Source organism: Oryctolagus cuniculus, chromosome 1 (assembly GCF_051225735.1).
Source record: "Oryctolagus cuniculus isolate XC-2025 breed Fujian yellow rabbit chromosome 1, ASM5122573v1, whole genome shotgun sequence".
NCBI lineage: Eukaryota > Metazoa > Chordata > Mammalia > Lagomorpha > Leporidae > Oryctolagus > Oryctolagus cuniculus.
This window is the reverse complement of record NC_142867.1, coordinates 233593307-233618152: the sequence shown is the minus strand read 5'-3', so window position 1 is coordinate 233618152 and position 24846 is coordinate 233593307. Positions and strand designations below refer to the sequence as shown.

Genomic DNA, 24846 nt, shown 5'->3' with positions numbered 1-24846 from the left:
AGTACTTTTTATTTTAGAATACAAGAGAGGTACAAATGTATTTACAGTCGTACATATACAACCAAATAATATATATCCCGGTTTTGTAAATATCCTTTTAGATAAATATTTACAGACTTAAAGTGACCGTTTTCTGGAAGTAGCACACAGTTTCTTGAAAACTCTATACATGGTATACTCTCCGCGAATATTACAATCTCTTTACAAACGCCCCGGGCACCTCCTGCCAACGACTGCAAGGTGCGAGAGGCGACAGCAGAGGGCGCGCGCGGCCGCAGCTGGGGACGGGCGGGCGGGCGGGCAGCGGTGCCCCCCAGGCCCTCCGCGGCTGCAGTGTGCGCTGGGCGCGCCCCAGCCTTCCCCGTCCCACGCGCGACGTCGGAGCCGAAGGGGCTGGGCAGGGGTCCAGTTCCCTCGTTTTACAGGAGGAGAAACTGAGGCCCGAAGAAGGGACGCGGCCTCGCGCCTCCCCTCGCCAAGCTGCGGCACCTCGCCCAAGCCCAGGGCCACGGTTCTGTCTCGCCGGCCCCAGGCTCTCCAGGTCGTGTCCTTGACCTCCGACCCTTCAGGACAACGGTCCCCGGGGGGGCCGCTGGAGACGGGACACGGACACTCCCCCAAACTCCCGCCCCGCGGCTGCCGCTCCCCGGGCATTCCCAAGCGCGGAGCTCTCCGTGGGAGCGCTCAGTCCTCTCTCCTGCCACGCACGACGGGGAGGCCGGCCCCAGCTGCGGGCTCTGCGGGAGGCGCGCCCGGGCAGCCGCACCCGCCGCGCGGCCGGCCCTCGCGCCCCGGGGCGCGCGCCGGCTCACAGCACCATGGCCGGCAGGTGGTGCGCGGCGGCGGCGGCGGCGGCAGCGGCGGCGGCGGCGGCGAGGGCGGGCGCGTGCGCGTGCGGCGCGGGCAGCGCGGGCGAGTGCGCCTGCAGCGCGGCGCTGGGCGGCCGGTGGCGCGCGCTCTTCTGGTGCGCGCGCAGGCCGGCCAGCTGCGAGTAGGCGCTCTGGCACACCTGGCACTTGTAGGGGCGCTCGCCCGTGTGCAGGCGCACGTGGTTGCGCAGCGTGGACGACTGGCTGAAGCGGCGGTTGCAGAAGCGGCACACGAAGGGCTTGTCCAGCGTGTGAATACGCATATGCGAGCGCAGGTTGCTGCGGGAGTTGAAGCCGCGGTGGCAGATGACGCAGCGCATGCGGCCCGCCGTGCCGGCTGCGGAGTCCGCAGGGTGGAAGTCCTCTGGCCGCGCGGGGCGGGCGGGGAAGGAGAAAGCGGCCGGGTCAGAACCGGCGCTGGGGCCCCCCGCCCGCGGGGTCGCGGCCCCCAGGAGGTGCTGTGCAGCCTTGGGGAGGGCTGAGCCTCCCTCAACCTTAGCGCCCTCATCTGTGTAGTGGGAACCTGGCTAGGGCAGGTGACGCCAACCTGTCGGGGGCCGCGGCAGAGAAGGGCCGGGCGCACCCCTGCCAGAAGAGGGAGTGGGACCCCCCTCCGACATGCACCCCGCCCTTTCGTTTTCTCCCCTCGCAAATAGGCACCGAGTGGCTCCCGTGTGCCACGCGCGGCCCCGCACCTGCTTGCCCCTTACCCCGCAGGCCAGCTAGAAGTTTCTGAGAAACGCAAGTCTGCAGCTGCGGGGCACGGGCCCAGCAAACAGTAACCTGCGAGGCAGCCTCAGGTCCTCCTCTACCAATAGAGATCACCAACAGGAGGACCCAGCAGGAGACACCTGCGAAGACTCTGCCTAGGATTTTGCGTGCCAGGCCTCTTGAGCACATGCCTGCACGGCTGCCCGCCTTCCTGCAGCCGGCCTGTAGGCGGCAGCACCTCACCCAGGTCCTTGGCCGATGGAGAGGCAGGTGTAGGGCCATTCCCAAGACTGCACAGCGCAGCCGGGGTTCAGTCCCGCCCCCACTGCTCCCCGGTCAGCCTGTCCTAGCCAGCGGGCAGGAGGCCTCTTCCACACATTCGCGGACTCTGGTGGCTGTCCCCGGGGAGAGCATCGGCCTCCTTGGACCAGGGGCTGAAGCAGGGTCCCTGGAGGCCCCACCCCCACCCTGGGGCTCCCCTGGGGCCCAGGGAGCACCTGCACCTACCGTGCTTGTTCTTCTTCTGCTCCTCCTCCAGCCCGGGCACCCCGGGGATGCCCAGGAAGGTGTTGTGTGAGTTCCCATACCACACCAGCAGCTCCTGGTCCGGGGGGATCATCTGCAGGGACAGAGGGAGGCAGCACCGGGTCAGAGAGGCAGGGGCCCTGCGCCCCTCCCCCCCACAGCCCTGAGAAAGCCACGATCCGGTCCATTTCCACCCAGCTGTCTCCAGCCAGCTGCACGAGCGTGGAAGGTGTCTGGCATCAGCCCCTTGTGCCCTCCCCCCGGCCCTGCCCAGGCCGTCTCGCTGTCTCCATCCCAGCTCCGGAAGATCCCGGGCAAGCAGGAGTAACAGGCGACCAGATCCCTCGGGGCTGCAGGGCTGGCACAGGTGTTTCCGAGGAATGGAGCGGTGGGGCTGCTGTAGCCTGCCTGGTAATGTTCTAGAAACGTCTCTCATCCTGAGCCCCTGCAGGCAGCACCACGTCACACGGACCTCCCTGCCCAGCACAGGGCCCTGTGCGAATGTGTGCCTGGCAGAGGCTGAGAGAAGCACCCAGATCCACGAACACTGCCGCCACGCAGCTGGGGCACCTGGCCTTGAACTGTGTCAACTTCCGCCTGCTTCAGAGTCAGGGAGCTTTGCTGCTCCCAGCGGGGGTGCCAGCCCAGGGAGGGGTGAAGGCGACCGCCTAAAGAGGCGTGGAAAGCCGGCTGGGGAGCCCACATTCTCCGGGACATCTCAGGGGGCCTGCCAAGCCTTGGCTGAAAGGTGGGGAACCATCACCAGGTAGGGCCAGTGAGAGAAAGGACAGCCCTTCACTCTCCCCAGGGGGCCTGGCTTCTGCACCTGCCCCTGGTGTACCCAGAGAAGCCTGGGTACCCCAGGCCATGGCTGCTTTCTTTTCCCAGTGAGTCCTTTTGAGTTAGAGCAGCATCATGTGGGATTCCATCTGGGGACCCAGAGCAGGGGCGGTCAGAGAGAGGGCTCCGACCTGCAGAGCCCTGCCGCACGCAGCACCTGATCAGAGCCTGGGGGGCCCTCAGACCATTGCAGCAAATGCTGACCCTGAAAGGTGCTGCAGAAGAGGGAGCAGGAAGGGGTGGGGTGGGGGGCTTGGCAGCTGGCATCCTCCTAAGACAACCTGTGGCCACCAAGCCCCGTCCCACTCAACCCCACGATCCAGGGGCACGAGGCAGCCTCAGGGCCAGCGCAGACTGATGGGCTTTGGGTCAGAAAAAAAACAAGTGTGGTCCTGAAACCCAGGGAGAACTAGGCAGACTGGAGTCTGGCACCACAGCCCAAGTCCCTATGATGTCTCTGGTCATCCCCAGCCATGGCGACTGTCCGGGACAGGGCAGGAGGCCCCTGCTGCAAATGGGGTGCAGAAGAGAAAGGTTTTGTGAACCTCTCGGAAGAGCAGATGATGGAACTAGACTATTTCAGACAGGGGCAGGCGGCGGCACGATGCGGAGGCTTGAGCTGCCACGTGGGACGCCCACATCTGAGTGCAGCAGGTTCAAGTCCCGCCTACTCGGCTTTGCATCCAGCTTCCCGCTAATGCATCCTGGGGGCAACAGATGATGGCCCAAGTTGTTGGCCCCCTGCCACCCACAAGGGAGACCCAGGCAACGTTCCGGGCTCCTGGCTTCCGCCTGGCCCAGCCCTAGCGAAATAAATCTTAGAAAAGCCAGAAAGTGAAGATCCTGAACCCTATAGCCTTTCTTTAAAAAAGCAATAAGATGTAGGCCGGCGCCGCGGCTCACTAGGCTAATCCTCCGCCTTGCGGCGCCAGCACACTGGGTTCTAGTCCCGGTCGGGGCACCGAATTCTGTCCCGGTTGCCCCTCTTCCAGGCCAGCTCTCTGCTGTGGCCCGGGAGTGCAGTGGAGGATGGCCCAGGTGCTTGGGCCCTGCACCCCATGGGAGACCAGGAAAAGCACCTGGCTCCTGGCTCCTGCCATCGGATCAGCGCCATGCGCCAGCTGCAGCGCGCCGGCCACGGCGGCCATTGGAGGGTGAACCAACGGCAAAAGGAAGACCTTTCTCTCTGTCTCTCTCACTGTCCACTCTGCCTGTCAATAAATAAATAAATAAACAAACAAACAAATAAATAAGATGCCTTCATTGTGAAGGGAGTGGCTCTACGAGAGGCGCTGCTGAGTTGTGTGACCTCCGGCAAGCCCCTGCCTCCCTCATCTTGTTCCTGCAAGGAAGGGGCATGGGAACACGGCCCCTGAGGGTCCCCCATCACTCTGCTGGCGATTAAGTCACCTCCAATACTGCCCAAGCCCTGGCTCAAGCCTCCGGCAGAACTGCACAGTTCTGTATCACGGTTCTTTCTCCTAAAGCAGCCAGCACCACTCAGACCGCCCTGCTCACGCCCTGGCAGCACAGAGCCCCGCAACCCGTGGGTCTGGATCAGTCTCTGAGTCACACAAGCCAGGGGCCACCTGGGCTCCCCGCCTGCTGAGCCAGTGACCTTGGGCAGGCTGCCTCAAGTGTACAATGCGGCCAGTCACCTGCCCTGGCCCCAGCGAGCGGTCTTGGGGCTCAGCAGGGCAGCGGGCACAAAGCTCTTTGGGAGCGGAGACTCAGGAGCCCTTGCTGGTCCCTCTCTCTGAGCTGGCAGCCGCCTCTGGTACAGTGAGTGTCCTGCAGCAGAGTCCACAGGGCCACGGGCACGGTGGAAGCCCCAGCCCCCCTGGACTTTGCCAATGCCCCCAAGGACACCTGCCTCCCCACCTGGCACCACCATGGCCACGGCTGAGCCATTGCCAGAGCCAACGTCTATGACTCCAACACAAAGTCAAGCCTGGCCTCTTAATTTTAACTGAAAAGCACAATTTTTATGAAAAATAAAATAAATGTGATACCCACCGAAATGAGCATGGTGGTGATGGCCAGTGTGGATCGGAGCCACAAATCTGGAACATTCTTACTCAAAGTGATTATTTGGAATGTTCCTTTTTAAACAAGCCCTTCAGTGGGCGTGTCAGGATAAGGGTGATTCGCTTATTTACTAGCAACTTCTTAAAATGTGCTGGCATTGATCTCATTAATGTGAAAATGAAAACAGTGACGCAGACACATGGACATAAGTGGACAGACAGACGTGTCACAGGGTAAGTGACGGACAGCCACGCCCCCGCTACTGCGGCTGTCGCCGGCTCTCTGTGTGTCTTTCCTGAGACGCGTCTGCCACTCTGAGACCAGATGACGGAATCAGGCTGACTCGAGGGTTCGAGCAAAACAGCAAGAAGCGGCAGAATGACTTGCATTTTCTACCTGACCCTTCTGGTCCTTAAAAAATTAATGAGCACTTCTTATTCCGCACACATGCAAATCAAAACAGCACATTTAACAAAAAAGAAAGAAGGTCCATTAAGAAAAACCTATTGGAAGCCTCCAGCAGCAGGGGAGGCAGCCTCACCCGCACGGAGGCCGGGGCTGGGGTCTCTCTGGCCCCTCGGAGCTCCTGGTCCTGCTGCCAGCACCTTTCATCCACAAACTCTGGTCCAGCCCGGGAGACCCAGGGACCTGCAGCTCCTTCCCCCAAGACCTCGGCGCTACTGGCGGCGGCGGCTTCAGCCTACAGGCGGTGCAGTTGACCGCCTAAATGCAGAGAGTGGCCGTACACGGTCCTCTGCAGCCCCCTGGCAGGCGCTGGACTCCGGCCACTCCAGCCCGTCCCAGCTGGGACCCTCCCCCGGGGCTCGGGGACCTAGCGTCAGCGGCCCTGCATGTGTCCCGGAGCAGGCACCGACTCAGGACACACAACAGACAAAGCAATGGCAAGGGGACCGAGACCCGTAGACAACCCTGGTCCTCAAAGCTCTGGGAATACCGTGCCCGAGTTCTCTGCCCGCAGACGACAGCCTCTGCCACTTTCCCCCTCTCCCCGAGGGGCGCAGAAGGGTTTCCACGTCAGCTGCACACGCATCAGTTCCATCGGAACTGGTTGCAGGTGCCCCAACACCGCCATCGACACAGCTCCAGCAACGGCTCCGGGCCAGCGAGGCCACGGGGCACCGGTGAGGCCAGACAGCCTGGCCTCGGGTCACGGCTCGGGAATCTCCTGGACCTCACTGTCACCACCAGTTAAATGGGACAGTAGGGGAGCGTGCCTCACGGAATCCTGTGTTTAAAGTCATTGAGATCCCTAGGACGGGGTCACACGGAGAAAGCGTGTGGCTGATTCCTAACAATCCAACGTTATCAGTCCAGCTGGTTACTAAAATCCAACACTACCGATCAGGCTTCTTACTGATAACCCATCATTATCAGTCAGGCTTATCACTAATAACCCGCGTCCCCACCAATGAGCAAGGGAAAAAGCAAAGGGCACTTGTTCTCTTAGTACCAAGGAAAGAAGGAAAAACAAAAACAAAAAAAAAAAAAAAAAAAAAAAAGAAACAATTAAGAAATAACAGACAGGGCTCTCGGGTTCTAGGAGGGGGAAAAAAAAGGCTTTAGCAGCCTGAAATGAGAAGGGAAGTAGCAGAAAGAAAAACTTAACATTTCAGGGCTCCAGAGTTGGCCCCCCAAAACGAGGGCAAACGGGGCATCTTCCTCCCAGCTGCCAAGTCCCAGACGCCAGCGCATGTCCCCGAGTCCTTTCCCGGCGCTGGCCTTTGGAGGCGAAGCCCTGCCTCTGGGCAGCCGGTTTTGTCTTCCCGGAAGCACTGGGTCCCTGGGTGTCCCCCGTCTCCACCCGGCCCCCATCACCCGCAGGGAAACCTCTTCTTCCTTCAATGCCCGCTCTGCTGGGTGGGGCTCTTTCTAGAAACGGCACTGCGGGCAGCTGAGATGATGGCCAGTTCTTCCGGGACTGAAGCAAGCCAGGCGGCTGCCCTGCAGATGAGGTGTGAGCCGGTCCGGCCAGAGGCAAAACCTGCGCAACCGCTCTGGCCGCTGCCTGGGCCCAGGAAGCTCTTGCCCTGGTCTCTGTCTTCAGAGCCGGGTTTGTGTTTGCGGCCACGCTTAGAGCGCCCCAGTAGATTCTGCCTACTATTTTCTTCCCATTGGTTTTTGGCAGGCAATGGGTTACTGTTATGAAACGTAAGTAGCAGGAAGATTAAGAACACAGTTCGAGGGCCAGTGCTGTGGAGCAGTGGGTTACGGTGCCGGCTCCCGATGCCGGCATTGCTTATCAAGCGCTGGTTCGAGTCCCGGCTGCTCCACCTCTGATCCAGCTCCCTGCTAAGGCACCTGGGAAAGCAGCAGAGGATGGCCCAAGTGCTCGGGCCCCTGCCACTCACATGGAGACCCCAACAGAGTTCCAGGCTCCAGGTTTTGGTTTGGCCCAGCCCTGGCCCATGCAGTCGTTTGGGGAGAGAACCAGGTACATGGAAGATCTCGCTTTTTCTCTCCCTCTCTCCTTGTCACTATGCCTTTAAAATAAATCTTAAAAAAAAAAAAAAAAAAAAGAGAGATCACATCAACGGTCCCTCTCCTTGGCTCACTCACACTCACACTCAGAACAGACAGTAGATTTACTCCAGAGATGAGCAGGGGGTGGGCCAGGGGAGCCACAGGATGCCTGGTGCGGGCCCCCACAGGAGCTCTGGACCCCGGCCCTGTTGTGAGGGGGTCACTTGGACTCCGGGCACAGTTTACCCAAGAACTGACAGCGCGACAAAATGGTCGGAGAAAATGGCCACCATGAAGAATGTGCCCACGTTCAATTATGGAAAGCAAAATCGGGATATTTGATGGTCCCCTAAATACGGCAAGCTTGCTAATTCTGTACGAGCCCACACAGCCAGTCTGGTGAGTATCTACCTGCATCCCATACGATATAACACAGATGTCAGCACGTACGGGGGACTTCAAAAAGTTCATGGAAAATGGAACTAAAAGAGGTGTTTATTTTGGGGCAAAAATGCATAGTGTTATCATCCTGTGTTTCCCATGACCCTCAATTACAGATATTCCTATCTATGACGAGATCCTGGTCCCCAGTATGCACTGAGATTCATGCTCGGATGCGGGTGAGCTTGTTTTCCCAATCCTATCCACTCAGATTCCTCTCCCCGGAGAGGCCCTCCCGCCAGCTCGTCCCCTGACACTTCATTTCGTTTGTTAGCATTTCCCGGCTCTGTCCAGCTTCCAGGCGGGGGGCGGGACTGCCCCGTGACAGGGCACTCGATTCCCTGTGTCTGCCCGGGGCCGGGAGCACTCTTGCCAAAACAAAGCAGGTATTCTGGCTGTCTGCTGTGCTCGTGTGTGTGTGTGTGTGTGTGTGTGTGTGTGTGTGTGTGTGAGGGAGGGAGGGGTGGGGTAGGGGTGCGCCCTCTGCATGGCTGTGTCAGGACAACCAACGAGGAGTGTGTGAGAATGAGGGTGTGAGTGGGGTGGGGGAGGGTCTGAGGGGTTCCCCTGCACCTGAAGCTGACGCTAGGAGGTGGGCGGCCCAATCCGACCCTCACGGCACCCCACGGCTGTCCCACCTCTCTTGAACCCCTGTCTGGGAGCTGCTCACTTTTCCTTACCCCCCACTTTACAGCCTTCCAGGGACCACTGCTCAGCTGGGCTCCACTTCCTGGCTGCACCAAGCCCAGACAGTGGCTTCCTGCTGCCAGCCCCGGGGAGAGTCCCTGGGGCCTGGTTACTGGGGAGCAGACAGACCCCAGGCCCGGAAGCTCCTAGGCCAGGGTGCCCCTTGGGGCTGAGAGCCTGAAGCCCTGAATCCCAGGGAGACAACGGAGGAGGACCACTGGGAAAGCGTTCCCCCAAACAACTCTGCTCCGCCCCAGTCACCTCCCTCCCCGACCCGAGTCCCCATACAGCCCAGCGCCGGCCTGGGGCAGCTTCCCCACTCCTGAGCGTGCGCCCCACACTTGCTCTGCGCCCTGGCTTCACGTGCATCCTGAGTTTTGCTGCCGCCGCCCATGCGTTTGCTATCAGGAGCACCTGCTTTGCCCATGCTCCTCTTAAACCCTCCCAGGCTCACCCTGGCTCAGCCCTCACCCCCCGTCCAAAGCCTCCTGAACACCTTTCACAGCAGGAAGCGGTATTTCCTAACACACCCCCTGCCCCACCCAAAGGCCCCTCCAGGGCTGCTGAGGGACCTGTGCCCAGCGAGTGTTTGTCTGCACACTGTAAATAATCTGCATAATAGCAGACTTCTCCCATGTTGGGGGGTGAGGATGAAATACAGCGGTGCCCAGCCAGCGTCGGGGAGTAGCCTGCATGCAGCGAGCTACTGCAGAGCCAGGAGGGCAGATCCGCATGTCCTCAGTGCCCCAGCTGTGTGCCAGGAGGGACAGCATGCAGCCAGCCCTACGCCCTCTCTCCCACCCCAAGTGCGCTGCCTGCGCTGTCTTCCCCAGCTGCTGCCCTGTGTCCCTCTGACCTCCGCGCTCCGCTGATACCCAGGGACCGCGCCAGTGAAACGCTCATGACGTCCGCCATGGCATAAAGGGGCTGGCGTCGTGGCGTAGCGGGCAAAGCTGCCGCTTGGGATGCCGGCATCCCATGTGCGTGCTCCACTTCCAGTCCAGCTCCCTGCTAATGGCCTGGGAAAGCAGCGGAGAGACCCGGAAGAAGCTCCTGGCTTTGGCCTGGCCCATCGCTGGCTGTCATGGCCATCTGGGGGAGTGAGCCAATCAATCACAGATGTCTCCCTCTCCCCCTCTCTCTCTGTAACTCTTTCAAAATAAATGAATAAATAGATGTATTTAAAAAAAAAAAAAAAGGTAGGGGAGTTCCATTCAGCCTGATATGCAGCCAAAAGACTCCCACGGAAGGGCCCGGCCCTGGAGATCACGGTGCCTGGGCCTCAGCCCCACAGCCTAGGCAGGGCCAGCTGGACCACCACCAATGCCCCTGAGCCACGGTGATCTCTGGTCACAGACGCCTCGTACTGGGTGCCTCCCCCCCCCCCAACACACCTCAATGGCCTTGTAGAAGATGCTGGTGCCAATCTGGACCACCTCTAGGTTCTGTTCCTGCTCATTCCGGGCGCACTTGATGTAGGTCATCCAGCTCCGGTGGTCCTCCTGGCTCGCGTCGATGAAGTAGCGCACGGTGCCGTCCTCATTGAACACCTGGGGGCAGGTACCAAGGGGCCTGGCTGAGGCTGGGGTGGCTGTGGCCCCGGCCAGGCCCCGTGCGGGGTGTGTGGATGCGCGCGTGCACACACACACACACTCCGTCCTCACAACGGTGCCCAGAATTGGAGAAGGCCACTGTGGCTGCAGCTCCAGTTTCCGGCTGAGAAAAAGGTGCTACAGTGACTGTCGGAGCCCACCCCGCGGGAAGGGGCTCACAAGGAGTCAGTGTGCAGGGCTCCACGTCTGCTGTGTCCTTCCCACCCCGCGACACAAAGGGCCTCCCAGGATCGCGACAGCGGCCTCTCCCGGGATGCAGCGATGCTTCCCAGAGCAGTGGGGAGCACCCGCCAGGAACTCAGAGGGGGCACACGGGAGCCCCTGTGTGGGAGCTGCCAAGGGCGCCCAGAGGTCAAACTAGACCTCGACGTCCGCACCCAGAGATCAAACTAGACCTCGACGTCCTAACCCAGCAACAACTGGAGAAGGTAACCACTGGCCCAGGCATTCAAGGGAGGATGAAGCGGTTAGGAGAGACCTCTGGGCCACTGTCCTGTTCCCTTCCTCCTGCTCCTGGGACAAGCTGCTGGGTTTGTCACGTTGAGCTCCCAGGAGACAGTCAGCAGGAGCAGCCCGGGACAGGAGGAGACTAGGAAGAGGGCTGGGTTTCTGCAAGGCGAGGGTCCCAGGAGGAGGGGGGGGGGCTGCAGGAGTGGCTTTGTGCAGAGGGTGACCCTCCCTGGCATGGGGCACTGTGGGGGCAGGGTGGAAGCCTGAGTCCCTGTCCTTTGGAAAATGGGGCTGAGAAATCCCAGGGACTGCAGATGGGGAACTGGGGTGGGGACAGCAATGCCACCCCAGCGAGGGCGACTGTTTTTTTCCCTGGTGTTGGGGGGGGGGGAAATGCATGGCTCCCTCCGTCCCCTCTTTATTCCAGCTGTCCTCCACCCCAGGTCAGGGCCAGCCCTGAGGGTCTTCTCCTGCTAGGAAAAGAAAGCTGGGGGCAGGAGGTGGCCCTGGAGATGGCTCCCGGACCCTGGACGAGAGACTACAGGTCTCAGCTCCGCTCTCTCTCTCTCTGGGGTTGGCTGGAAGAAAGGGGAGGAGGCATCAGACTTTTCGGAACAGCTGCCTCCCAGCAGTGGGAGGGCAGACTTCCAGCGGTCCAGGTCCCCTCGGGTCCAGCCTGGGGCAGGGCAGCCGGGCGCCGACGGGGAAGAAGGCAGAGCGCCCGGCCGGCCGGCGGCGGCGGCGGCGAGCTCCTCGCCCGAGCCCCCCGCGGCGCCTACCTCCCACATGAGGTTGTTGTTTTTGCAGATGTCCACGTGCTCGGGTGCCAGCACGCGCCCGGTGAAGGGGCCCATCTCCGTGCCCGCCTTGATCCACGTCTTGGAGAAGATGCCGAGGCCCTCGCCGGGGATGGAGCTCTGCGCGATGATCACTTCGGCCGGCAGCACCAGACTGGACAGCTTCTGCACCTCTGCGAAGTGGGGCGCCAGCGCGGTCAGGGCCCCGATCCCGACTCGCTGCGGAGGGGAGCGGCGCCGGGCGGAGGCTCGGCTGCCGGCTTCCTCCGTGCGTAACGGGGGCCCCTGTGCTCCCGACCCCCGCAGCCCAGGGTAACCGGGGCTGCTTTCCAGGAGCTAGTTTTCAGTCTCCCCGCGAAGCTCCCATACCCTCCTCGGCCCTCCGCCCGGGGAAAAGTTCGGGACCCAGTGCGTCGAGCAGGCGGAGAAACGGAGCGCAGGTCCTCCGAGGAAGTGACGGCTAACCCAAGACTCTTTCGCCCAGGCGCCCCCCTGCGCGTCGGGAATCGGGGCGCTGCCCCGGGGGCAGTCAGCGCGGGGTGGGGGGACAGGGCCCGGGCCGCGCCAGGCGGCGGAGGTGCAGGAGAGACGCGGCCGGTGGCACGGCGGCCCCGCGTTCGCTGTGCGACCCCGAGCGCGCCTTCTCCGCTCGCGGGTTCCGGGGCCCCTTGCAGTCCTGGCGAGGCGGATCCCGGGCGGCCCCCGAGGCGCGCGGAGGTCCCCCTTGGCCGGAGTGGGGGCGGCCTCCTGGTCTTACAAGGTTTCGGTCTAAGCTACCTGGGAAAGTCCCCGGCGAGCGGGCCGGAGGGAAGGGGGGTCACACGGCGTCCACCGCGGCGCGGCCGGCAATTTGTCACGCTGTTAAAGCGGTCGCATTCACTGGGCTCCATTCGAAAGAAATGGCTAATTCTAAATTCATTAGCCCTGCAAGAATGCTGTAGCAGTAAATTGTAACTCCATGCGGAGCGGACTTGTTTAAAAGGGGCCGAGGAATCCTCTTTTACAAAAAGGGGGGATTAGATGGTTGACATAGCGTGAATGGGGCTGGAATTAGGCGTCACGGTAAATTAGGGGAGGAACAGAGATCTTCCAGGGGGAGAGAGCCGGCCCGGCGCAGCGATGCCAGCGCCCGGCAGATATTGTTTGCGGGTTGATGAATGAGGAGTGAGAACTTGAGACACCTTAAAGAAAAGAAACTTCTCGCTCTCCCTCGCTCTCCCCGCGGCTTTCTCTCCGGGCCGTCCGCCCTCCGCCCCCTCCCCAGCCCCCGCCGCCTTTTAAAGTCCTTGGTTTAAGTGGGAACTTTCGCGGGTCAAGCCCGAGTTAACTAAATGAATTTAAAACCCCTTCTTTTTGAGTCAACTGCTATTACACGCCTAGTAAGGCTTTAAATGCCGGGGACCGCCGACTCAAAGGGTGTGTGTGGCTGGGGGTGGGGAGGGGGCGGCGGGCGCCGGGATCCGGGACTGGAGCCGCGCCTGGTGCGGGGCTGCCACCGCCCGCCTCCGACCCCCGCGCGCCGAGCCCTAGCGTGGCTGCCGAAGCCCCGGTTCTGCCACGCGAGGAAGCCGGGGCGCACCGCGCGCCGCGGGGCCGGGGGCTCCGAGGTCTGCGGGCGCAGGGGACGCGACGAGCCCCGACGGCGCGACTCACCGCCGGAGAAGGACTGCGCCAGGACCTCGGCGGTGAAGGCCGTCTTGGGGCTGGCGTGGTGGCCCTTGTCCTCGAAGAGCTGCTCGCCCAGCACGTTGCGCCAGCGGCCGTACAGGAAGCTGTGCAGGATGTCGGAGGTGATGACCTCCGCCAGCGCCAGCCCCGGCGCCTTCAGCCCCGTCTTGAGCACCAGGGCCTCCGCCGGGAGCACGGAGCCCATCATGGGCGGCCCGGGGCTCGCCGGCGCCGGGGAAGGACGCACGGACGGACGGACGGACGGCCGGGCCGACGCGGGGGAGGCGCGCAGGCGAGGAGGGGAGCCGCGGAGGGAGAGGAGACGGCTGTGATGGAGGAGGAGAGGGAAGCGGAGCAGGGGAGGCCGCGGCGGCGGAGGGCGCGGGAGGGAGCGGGAGGCGAGGGGGTGGCTGGCCGGCGAGTGAGCCTGGGGAGAGGCAGGCGGGCGCGGAGGGGAGAGTCTGCAGAGGCGGCAGAGGCGGCGCGAGGAGCTGAAGGCGCGGGTGGAGGCAGAGGCGGTGCGGGGGCTGCGGGGCGGGCGGGGGGCGGGCGGCTGCGGAGAAACGGCGGCTGCTGGGGGCTCTCGGACGCGCGCAGGCCTCTCGCACACCCGGCCGGGACCGTCTTCCCCTTGGCAAAAAACCTCAGCGCCTTTATAGGAGCCGCAGTGACCCTCCTAATTGGTTATTAATGACCCCCCTGACGTCGGAGGAGACTTGTTGTACCCGGCCCGGCTGGAGCAGCTCTCGCCGCCCGCCGGAGCGCGAGGGGCGGGGGCGCGCGGACCGCTCGGAACAGCCCCCTTCACTCCTCCCTCCGCTCCCGGCTCTTCCTCCCCCCCTCCTCCTCTTCCTCCTCCTCTCCCCGTGGGAAGCGCCGGGCAGGGAGGGACGCTCAGCCGGCGGCGGGAAGAGGAGGGATGGAGCAGGGGAGGGGGCGCGGCGAGGCCCGGACTCCAGGGACCCCGTCAGGCAGGAGGGGACTCCTGGCCTTCGGCCCCCGCGGGCCCCAGCGCACCTCCTGTCCCAGGCAAGAATCCACGCTCGCCAGAGCCCCTCGGCAGGGCTTTCCCATCCCCCGCACCGCCGGGCCGACCGCGCCCCGGCCCTCCCGCGCCCCGCGCTCCTTGGGGCTCCACGCCCCAGGCGGCGGTGCTCGCCCCGAAGCCGGCCGCCTGCAGCCCCAGCTCCCGCCGCACTCATCTCTCCGGAGCAGACGGCGCTGCCGAAGCCGGCGCTTCGCTTCAAACGGGCCGCGCCGGCCGCCCTGCTCGCTTCGCGCAGCCGGGTGCGAAGCTCGCGCGGTGGCGCAGAGGGGGCTGCCGGGGCCGGGCCGCGGCCGCCGTCGAGGCCGGGCGGGCCTGAGCCGGCTTCGCGGACAGCCGGGTTCCGGGTGCGAGGGGCGCTAGGTCGGGGGTCGGTCGAAGGGCGGCCCGAATCCGCGCTGGCCACCAGTCGCTCAAGAAAGGCTTTCCCGCGGGCCACGGCGGGGATGAAGGGAGCCTGGACCTGCGTGGGAGCGGTCCGCCTCGGGAACTGCGGGCAGCCCCTGCCAGGCCGGGGCGCGGCTCGGCCCTCCGGGCTCCTGGGTCCCTCCCGGCCTCCTGCCCTTTCTCTCCTGGCCTCGCTCTGCCCTGCTCTCCGCTCCTCTCCCAACAGACTTTCCGCACTGCGCTTCCGAGGCACCTCGCGCTGTCCCTCTCCAAACGCCCGCGGAGCCGCTGATCGGGAGCCGCCGCTGACAGCCCGGCGCTGTCTGCCGCTGCTGCCGCCTAAGCCCCCGACCGCAGCCCCAGACACACCTGCCTTACTCCACCCCACGCTGCAGGGGCTTCGAGGCAGGTGGCAGCCCGGAGAGGTGTTCCAGGGCCCTGAGCGTTGGGCTCCAGGGCCACTTCTCTGCTGGACTCTGGGACTTCGAAAGTCTTGCGGTGGAGAGGCAGAGGGGCAGCGACTTAGCGTCCTTAAGCGAAACCCCACTTGATCGCTCCTTGGCAAAGAGCCCCCTCGGCTGCTGGGCCTCCCACCTGGCGCCGACGGGTCCCCGGCCCTTGCTCCCCCACTTCGGGCCAATGGTCTGGGGCATCCCTGCTGGCACCCGGTTGTACAGGAAGGAGCCAGCCCTCCCTGAGACCCGGAGCCCAGATCTGCCCCAGGCTGGAGTGGGGCAGCCTGCAGGACCGTGGGGGCACCGCGCCAGCAGAGGGCAGCGCTGCGGAGGAGCCAGAGGGTGCGGGAACCTCCATCGGATTCTGGATGCGATGGCCAGTCACACCCGCTCTGCCTGGGACTTCCTGAGGGAGGAGGCGTCTGGTGTGGGGGCTCCTGGGCCTTGGCTTCTGCCGAGAGCAGGTGGAGAGGAGAGTGCGCCCAGGCAGGGGAGGCTGAGACCCGCAGTTCAGCAGGGACACCTACCTGAGCGCCCTCAGGAGACCACAGGACCACGGACGGCTGTGCGTCCCTTATTCCTGCTGGACCTTGGTGTGCCTGCCCGCCCATTGGCTCCAGTTAGGTTTTGTGACCTGAGCTCTCTTTCTGCTTTCTCTTTGGGTCACTGTCCCCACCCAGGCCCCCAAAGGTTCTACCAACTCCCGGGTCGCATTCCATGGAGAAAAGCCCTGGAGTCCGTGTGTCCGTCCATCGCAGGGTGCGGCATCCGGGTCCCGAACCCCAAGCTTGGAGTCAGAAGATACAGGACCCCACGGCTAGGACAGCGGCCACGGAGCTACACTCCTTTCTCGGAACCGCAAAGCTGCAGATTGGTGTTGTGCGCAGGAGATTTGGGGAGCCCAAAACAGCCCCCAAGCTGGGTGCCCGGGGACCCGGGGCGTCTGCACCGATCGCTGGTGTCCTGCGCCTCAGGCCCAGCCAAGACCCAACCTGACTCGCCCCCCAGGAAGGGGGGCTCTTGGGGCGCGCTCAGTCTCGGGCCCTTGGAATTGGGGAGCAAGACCCCTTGGCTCGAGTTTCCTGGCCGACCCACCGCGGCGGTTTTCGTGGGGCCCGGGGCACCGGAGTCCCCTCCCCTGGGCCCAGCAGGGCCCAGCTCACGGGCACCGCCCCTCCCTCGCGCCCCAGGGCCGCTGCTCGGCTCCGTCTTTAATATTCATGGGCGTTAATAGAGAGGCCCCCAGTATATCGGCCCATTGTGGGCGGCTCGTAGGGCTTGAATAGGCCCTGGCCCCCTTTCTTCCTCCGAGGGGCCGGGCCAGGAGTGAATGGCCCCGCTTCCCGCTCCGCGCTCCCTCCCCCTTTCAGGGAGAACATCTTTATCCCCGCCGCCGCCGCCGCCCGGGCCCCTTTCGCGCGGCCCGGCTCCGGGCGGAACGAATCAATCGGCCGCGGCTCCTCGGAGGTCACCCTCGCCGCCCCGGGTCCCTCCTTGCGCCGAGCCCACGGGCGTGGAGAGCGGGAGACGGCGGCGCCGTCGGATGCTCGGATCCACGGGCGCAGGAGCTGCGGCGTCGTGGAGGGCCAGGGCGAAGGCAGGGCGGGCCGGGTGGGGCTCAGGCTCCGGTTCCGATTTTGTGCGGGTGCGGGGCGGAGCGCCGAGGGGCCGGGGGCTGCGGTCCGAGCCCAGAGAACTGTCCTGCTTTCCCCCGCGTCGGGCCCGGCGGCCGCACCCGCAAGACCTGGGGCGCGAGGAGTAGCCCAGGGCGCCCCAGGCCCCACGGCCCGGCCCGCAGATCCCTTTCGTACCCGGAGACGCGGCGCGGCTCGGCCCCGGACCCCGACGGTGCACTGCAGCCGGCTTTTGGGTGGGAAGCCCGGCGGCCCCAGCCCCCGCGCAGGCGTCCGGGAGCCGCTCAGGCGGGGCCGGGGCGCACGGGTCCCCACCCTCCCGCCTCGCTGGCCCTCGGAGGCACAGAAAGAAGCCCATTGTCCGCCAAGAAATACATTTTTTGGGCGCCGAGTGAAAGCCTGCCTTTCTTGTGAACTTTAGTCCCAGTCCCCTGCCCCCGGCGGTGGATTCGTCTCCCTCCCGGGGCCCCCGCGCGCCGCCTCCTCCCGGAACATCTGCCCGGGAGAATCCGCCCTGGAGGGCAGGCCGCGCCGGCTTTAAGCCCCGCGAACTCATTAAAAAGATATTAGCGTCGGGGGCAGGTCCCGCGCAGGTATCGATCGGCCGGCATGGGCCCGGGAAGAAAAGGAGACGATGGCCCCGGCGAGCCCCCACCCCTGCGCCCGGGCCGTGGCAGGAGCGGGGCCCCGCGCCGCGCCGCCCCGCACAGCCGCGTCCCGCGCTGTCCCCGCCCCACGGCCGCTGCGCTCGCTCCGGTCCCCGGCGCGCTCCTCACCGCGCTTGGCCCCCTCTCCGGTTGCCTCCCACCCTCCCTATTTCCTCCTCCCGGCCCCTCGACCGCTCGCTGGCTCGCTCTCTCAGTCTCCATCTTTCTCGTCCCCCGCAACGCGCCCGAGCCCAGGCGGCTCCTTCCTCTCGGGGCGGGGGTGGTGGTCCTGTACCGCCCCCCACCCCGAGTTCCAAACCCGTTCACGAAGGAAGGTTCAGAGCTCCAGGGCGCCCCCGCGACGCGTGCGGCGGAAGCAGAGTGGCGGGCGCTCACCGCACGGGCAGGGTCCACCGACGGGACTCCGGGCGCACCTGTACTAGGCTGGTGGGCGGAGAAGCGGCCCCGGCGTGGTGAAGCAGGGCGTCAGACACCCCTTTCGGACACCCCCTGCCCAATCTAGCCTCTGAGGCCGGCGAGGGACAAGGCTGCCCAGGCCGGGGTGGATGGGCCCTCCCCTCCCCTCCCCCGCGCCTCCCAGACGCCCCCACCCATCGCTCAGGCTGCCTCCCCCGAGCTGGCGGCCTCGGGGCATCAAGGTGGCGGGACCGAGGGCAGCAGCAGCGTGGGAGAGCCTCCGACCTCAGGAGAGGCCAGTCTTCCGGATGCAGGGGGGATGGAGATGAGGGAAACTGAGGCAGAGAGAGGCTGGCGGGGAGGGATGCAAAGTCAGAGCCCAGACCTGGGGATGGGATGCCAAAGAGATGGATGGAGCGGGGCGATGGGGCACCAGCGCCCAGGTCTGGGAGAGGGCAGTGAGGAGGAAGACAGGGCGGGGGGCGGGGTGGGGGGTGGCAAGCGAAAGCAGGAGGCGGGATGAAGACAGCCGGAGGCTGGGTGGGGGTGCTGCTGCCCCCTGCCCGGCCTTCCCTAGCCCCTCTGGCCTCCATCCCTCACCCTCACCAGCTGCCTGCCACATCTCAGGGTCCCTGGACGGGCAGAAGGGGCCCACCCCCACTCACTCTTACTCCCTTCCTCCCCCTCCCCAGCTTTCCTGGGAGATGGCTCCAGCCACAGCTTCCTGCTCCCCAGCTCCTGCACCTGCCCACCGTGTCCCAGAGCAGAGAGAGCTGCGGCAGCTGCTTGAGCCGAGACTCCTGGACTGCACCTGCTCCCATGCAGACCGTCTGCTGCCTCTCCGGGATCCTGGAGGCTCCCGCGTACAGTAAATATTTATTGAGCCCTGGCTGGGTGCTAGGTCCCATTCAGGTGCCTGGGGGCACCATGGTGACCAGGGCAGGCCCTGTCCTTGCCTTCTTGGGCTGGGGGCACCTAGGCTAGCCTGTGGCTCCATGAGGGCTCTTGTCCAAGAAGCTCAAGGTCACCTGTAAAGTGGAGAATGGTGCCTGGCTCACACAGCTGCCGTGGCAGGTGCCCGAGCTACTGTTCAGTCGCAGAGAGCTCCAGAGAGTGAGGCTGTCGTCCCTGCCACCGGCCCCCGCCACAGCCCACTCGGCCCCCATGTGTGCAAGTCCTGGGTCCTGTGGGCCCACCAGGCTAAATGCAGCTGCAAGGCTGGCTCCAGCTGGTGCCAAGGCCCCCCCTTCCCCTCTCTGAGTGTCAGTTTCTTCACCTGCAAACTGGGGATGACACCCCCCCCCCCCGCTGTGGAGGAGGATCAAAGACTATGTATGGAAATCCTATTTGATGTGTGCAAAAATATCCACAATGCCATTAAACAAAATCATGCACACTCATGCTGAAAGTGCAAATACGGTGGCACAGAGGTGGGTCACAAATGTCACCCACAAAGAGGCACTGAGGGCCAAGCCACGTGCCGTGGACGTGGACAGGATGCCAGGGCGTCCGTGGTCCTGCTCTGTTAGAGTGGCTGGAGTGAAAGCAGCACCGTCGGCTCGGCGCTGAGTCCCAGCTGCTGTTTCTCCACATGCGGCGTCTGGACCCGTCCTCACGCCAGCTCCCGGAGCCAGCGGCTAAGATGATCTCCACTCCCAGAGGGGGAAGCCAAGCCTGGTGGGGGGTGTCGAAGTATCTCAGCCGGAACACCGTGGCCCCAAACCACAGTGAACCTGACCTCAAAGACTCCTGCAATCACAAGGAGTTACTTTTCTCACACACCGGGCCTTGGCTCAGCAGCCCTGGGATGACAGGTGTGAGATTCCCTCTGTCCTCAGGGTCCCAGAAGGGCTGCTTGAGCCTTGCCATTGCACTGCAGCCTCGGGGCTACCGATGCTCAAGTCAGGGTTACCTGGGTCAGGAATCCACGCGTGACCTGCCGGCCCTACGAGGCTGTTCCCGTGCAGCTCCCACGGACTGCGGTGGGACTTGGCACACAGCTAGCAGAGGGGAGCCCCACAGCCCCTTCCGACCTATCCCGGGATAGAGCTACTTAGGGTCCTTAGTATCCAGGGCCTGGTCCAGAGTGGTGCTCGGTGAGTGGCAGCGCGAGCAGGCTCTGCAGACTGGGGCCTCTGGCTCTGTCTCCCATCTCCGGGGACTGCACTGTTCTAGAAAGTGTGGTATCTGCTAGCACCGCTGGAAGCCAGGCAGCGAGATCGGCAGAACCCGGGGCCTCGCGGGGACGTGGGAGGAGCTGCTGAGCCCAGCGCCAAGTGCCCCAAAGGCCCCGGAGCCAGAGTGGAGGGACCGGACGTGGCGCCTGCTCCCGGCCCTCTGCACCTGCCTCCTGCCTCTGTCCCAGCCATGCCGCCAGTCCCCTCTCATCGTCACTGCCCCGCCTCCAAAGCTGGTCCCTGCTCCCAGGAAAAGGCAGCAAGGGCCCTGGCCCTCTGAGAGTTCCTTGCTCCAGTGCCTGGAGCAACTCGGTGGGCTAAGGCCCATTTCACAGAGGCAGCCACTGAGGCACAGCATTGCTTCCACCCAGAGAATGAAATCCCTGGTGTGGGGGTGTCTTCATGGCACTGTACCGCCTACCTCCCCTACCCCCAGCAAGGCCAATGTTCTCAACACTGAGAACACTTGAAGCAGGCACTGACGTGGGATCCACCCCCAGTAATGCAAAGTGCATGTCCACAATAGGCCAGGCCAGACCTGGAGCTGGGGGCACTGAGCAGGGGCCCAGCCTGGCTGCTGTCCGTTCCAGGAGACGTTCGTGAAAGGAGGACTCCCGGCACCAACTGCGAGCTTGCACCGTGCCGGTCCGGTCCAAGCAGGGAGAGCCCAGGGAGGACCTGGCTGGCTCTGTCTGGGAGGCACTGATATTCCCCGAGCAAGCTGTGCAGGTGCACGGAGCCCAGGCCACGCCGAGGGATGCCAGCTGGGGCCTTGGAACCCGCCACGGATTTCCAGGAGAAAGGCTTTGTCCTCCAGCTGGGACGCAGCCCCCCTGTGCCCCACAGCATCCTGGGAAAAGGTGCCGTGAGCGACCCCGCACATTCACATCTGCAGGTCCACGGGAACTCAAATACGTGTTGAGTGGCGAAACACCTTCTCCCACCGGAAGAAGGCGTCTAACTTGGAAAACAGACCCAGCGCTTCCAAGGTCAGCTCTGTCACAAAAGGCCTTGGAAATCATCGCTCTCCTCCTTACAAGAGGAAGCTGCCCAGGAGCAGGTGTGTAGCGGCTGAGACACCTGTGTCGCACATCTGAGGTCCTGGGTTCGATTCTCAGCTGTGGCTCCTGCTCCAACTTCCTGCCAGGGTGGCCCCGGGAGGCAGCAGGAATGACTCAAGCAATTGGGCTCCTGGTACCCACGTGGGAGACCTGGATGGAGTTCTGGGCTCTTGGCTTCAGCCTTGTCCAGCCCTAGTTATTGTGGGCATGTGGGAATGTGAGTGGAGCCGCAGGCTGGTGGTGGTGGCACTTCAAGGGCAGCTTCCAGAGGCCTTCCGTGACCTGGCACCAGAGGGAGAAAGTCTTGGGGACCACAGTCCAGGGCTCTCCAGCAGGGGAGGGGGAGAGAAGGGAGGAGGAGGCAGGGGACAAAGGGCCGCCTCACAGGGTCACTGGTGCAGGTCATAGCCCTGGCACCTGGGCCTGCAGGGAGACTGACTCTTCCCCAGGAGACGGCAGGGCGAGGGTTTGGTGTAGGCATCCCACATCTGAGTGTCAGGGTTTGAGTCTCGGCTCTGCTCCCATTCCAGCTTCCTGCTAATGCAGACCCTGGGAGGCAGCAGGTGCCACCCAGGTGGGAGACACAGTTGGAGTTCTTGGTACCTGGCTTTGGCCTGGCCCAGCTTCTACTGCTATAAGCACTGGGGGAGTGAACCAGCAGGTGGGAGAGCTCTGTCTGTCTCTTTGCCTTTCAAAAGTGTTAATTAACTGATTTTAAAAAATGCCAGCGGCTCCCCACCCTCCATACCTCAGCTGTAGGAACAGAGTTGTAGCAGTCACAGGATCACAGCTCCAGGGAGGACAGCTTAGAAAAGTCCAAAGCCACCATGGAGACAAAAGCAGGTTCGGGAGAGAACCGGACAGTGCTGGCTCCTCCAGCCACTGAGAGCACAAGGCACAGCCTTGCACTGAAGGCTGGAGCATAGAACTCGATCCGAGTCTCCCCTGTGGGCACTTTTGCCATCCTCCACTGCTTTCTCAGGCACATTAGCAGGGAGCTGGATCAGAAGTGGAGCCACAGGGACTCGAACCAATGCCTGTATGGGATGCTGGAGTTGCAAGCAGCAGCTTAACCCGCTACGCCACAGCTCCAGCCCCAGCACATCTAGTTTTCAACAAAGAATTGCAAACCATGCCGAAAGGCAAGGGGCAGCAGACCTGGGAGAGGCAACACAGTGATGTGAACCAGCCTCAGATGTGACACCAGGGCTGGAATGCAGGGCAGTGGCGGTGCAGGCTAAGGGCTCTGGCGGAGAAAGCAGACACATACAAGAAGAGCTGCGTGACAAAAGCGGAGACGGGTCCGAGAAAGAATCAGGGAAATGCTCAGAGTCAAAGACATGGAACAGAGACGGCGATAGATGGGGCCAGTGCTGTGGCGTACTGGGTAAATAAGTGAGAAAACAGGATTCTCACACCTGCAGTGTGGGCATCCCATAGGGTCACTGGCTCGAGTCCCGGCTGCTCCACTTCCTATCCAGCTGCCTGCTAATGCACCTCAGAAAGCAGTGGAGGATGGCTCAAGTCCTTGGGCCCCTGCACCCACATGGGAGACCCGGAAGAAGCTCCTGGCTTCTGGCTCTGGCTTTGGATAGGCGCAGCTCTGGCCGTTGCAGCCAATTGGTGAGTGAACCAGCGGATAGAAGACCTCTCTCTCTCTGCCTCTCCTTCTCTCTTTGTGTAACTCTGACTTTCAAATAAATAAATCTTTTTTTTAAAAAAGAGCTAATAAGTGAATTTAAGCAAAGTCATTGAAATCAAGGTTAACATATAAAAATAAATTATAGTTCTGTAACTGGCAAGAAATAAAAAAATGCAGTCAAGTGCAGGAACAAATGGAAGAAAACATGTGTACTCCCTCTATACTGATAAACACACAAAACAGAGAAAAGGCAAAGAAAACTAAACCAAAGAAGGGACATACCATGTTCATGGATTGGAGACTCAGTATTCCCAAGTTGATCTGTGGACTTAATGCAATGCCAACCCAAATTCCAGCAAGTTATCAAGTATTTCTGATGGGGGATGGAGGAACAACAATCTGATTCTAAAATTTACATAGAACCACAAGGGACTGGGCGGAGCCAAGCCAACTTTGAGTTATAACAAAGCTGCAGGGCTTGCCCTGACTGTCCAGTCATTGACACAACATTGGGTTGGCACATGCACAAGGACAAGGATTGGTGACATGGACATGCCTCATATAATGTCCTTGAGTGTATGTCTTAAAAACTATAATAAAACCGTTTAAATGTATTTTATTGAAATTTGAATCAAATAACTTGGGAACCGTTGGCTCCAGCCTAACACGACTTGGAAATGCACTTGTGTGTGTAGTATAGTCTCAAGGAAGAGAGAGTGAGACTGACAGATATGACCTGCTCAAGTCACACACTAATTGGCTGTCCCGGTCTTGTTCCCTGCCCTTGACACAAGAGGAGGCAGCACTGGAGAAGAACCGTTGAACACCCGCACGTGGACAGGTGACCCCGTGGGAGGATGACAGAGCTGAGAACAAAGTCATCCTTCCCTCCTGCCACCACCCGGTCTTCATTGTTCTCTTTCTCTTAAACCAAGAGCTGCAGCCCAGAGCTCCTGACTGCACCCCCCAGGAACAGAAGGTCCATGGGAGTTGGGGCTTACAGTGGACTTGGCAGAATGGCTGGCAGTGAGTGACAGCTGGACAGTTGGAGGTTCTGGGTCTCCGGTCAAGGGCCAAGGCACCTATTCCTCGGGGAAGTCAAGGTTAGACAATCTGATGCAAGGTGGGAGAGACCCAAAGGCCACAGACTCCTTTATAAAGTGCCCAAGGGAGGACGCCCCTCAGTGTCCTGGGTGGCCAAAATTGCATAACCTTGACCCGCCCAGCCCCTGGCCTCACGTCTATCGCACACAGCAGCATATGGGGTCCCAGAGCTGCCTCCCCTGCCAGCTGGGGCTGTTCCTTCCTGATGGCTTAGCTTCTGTGACTCCAGGGGAGAGCCTGGCCTCACGGCGGAGCGGAAGCCACACAGCAGTCCGGGCTCACTCACCGCTGCCAGCAGCCTCTCTGAGCGCCCTTCAGCTGTGCACCGGCCGGGGTTATGATCCCCCAACCTGTGGCAGAGGGTGGGGGCGGGGATCGGGAGCTACGGGGGGCCTGGGGCGTTGAACACCTCACCTTCGTTCACGGGGGAGCTCCTGCGGGGCAGAGGCTCAGACCCAGGCCTGATTGTCCACACAGCCACACCTTGTCTCCTGCTGCCCCTGCCGAGTTGAACCTGCTGGGTGTCCCGGGCACCTGCCTTGCTCGGCAAATTTCCTTATCTCTGCCACAGACGAGAACAACCCTGTCCTCAAAGGGACGGAGGAGACAGGGACCCTGGCTCTTCGTGGAGGTGACTTTGGACAGTCTCTGAGAAGACACACTCCGTGAACGCTAAAGCTTTGCTCCTGAGGCAAGCCCAGCCTGTTCTCTGTTGCTGTCGCAGAACATTGGCACTGCCTGAGTTAGAGAACAGAAGGCGGGGCTGGTGCTGGGCACAGCAGGCAAAACTGCCGCCCGCAGCGCCAGCTTCTCATACGGGTGGGCGCCAGTTTGAGTCCCGGCTGCTCCTTGCTAATGCGCCTGGGAAAGCAGCAGAAGGTGGCCCAAGTGCTCGGGCCCCTGCACCTGTGTAGAAGACCCGGAGGAAACTCCTGGCTCCGGGCTTTGGATTGGCTCAGCTCCAGCCATTGCAGCCATCTGGGGAGTGAACCAGCAGATGGAAGACCTCTCTCTACCTCTCTCTCTCTCCCTCCCTCTCTCAACTCTACCTTTCAAGTAAATTAAAAAAAAAAATAGAAGATGGTGCATGGGGTTTAAGTCACTGCTCGGGATGCCCGCAGCCCATGTCCAAGTGTCAGGGTTCGAGTCCCGGCTTTGCTTCCAATT

General features: G+C 62.6%; 1 protein-coding gene across 1 annotated transcript; it reads right to left on the bottom strand.

Moving 5' to 3' along the window:
* On the bottom strand, positions 1 to 13921 carry PRDM12 (PR/SET domain 12). Its single transcript, XM_008253502.4, has 5 exons — positions 13096 to 13921; positions 11425 to 11615; positions 9977 to 10132; positions 2088 to 2199; positions 1 to 1233 (listed from the first exon to the last, which is right to left on the bottom strand). The coding sequence occupies exons 1-5, from the start codon at positions 13316 to 13318 to the stop codon at positions 809 to 811; spliced, it is 1107 nt and encodes a 368-aa protein (XP_008251724.2). The 5' UTR covers positions 13319 to 13921; the 3' UTR covers positions 1 to 808.
* Between the last annotated feature and the right edge of the window lie 10925 nt (positions 13922 to 24846).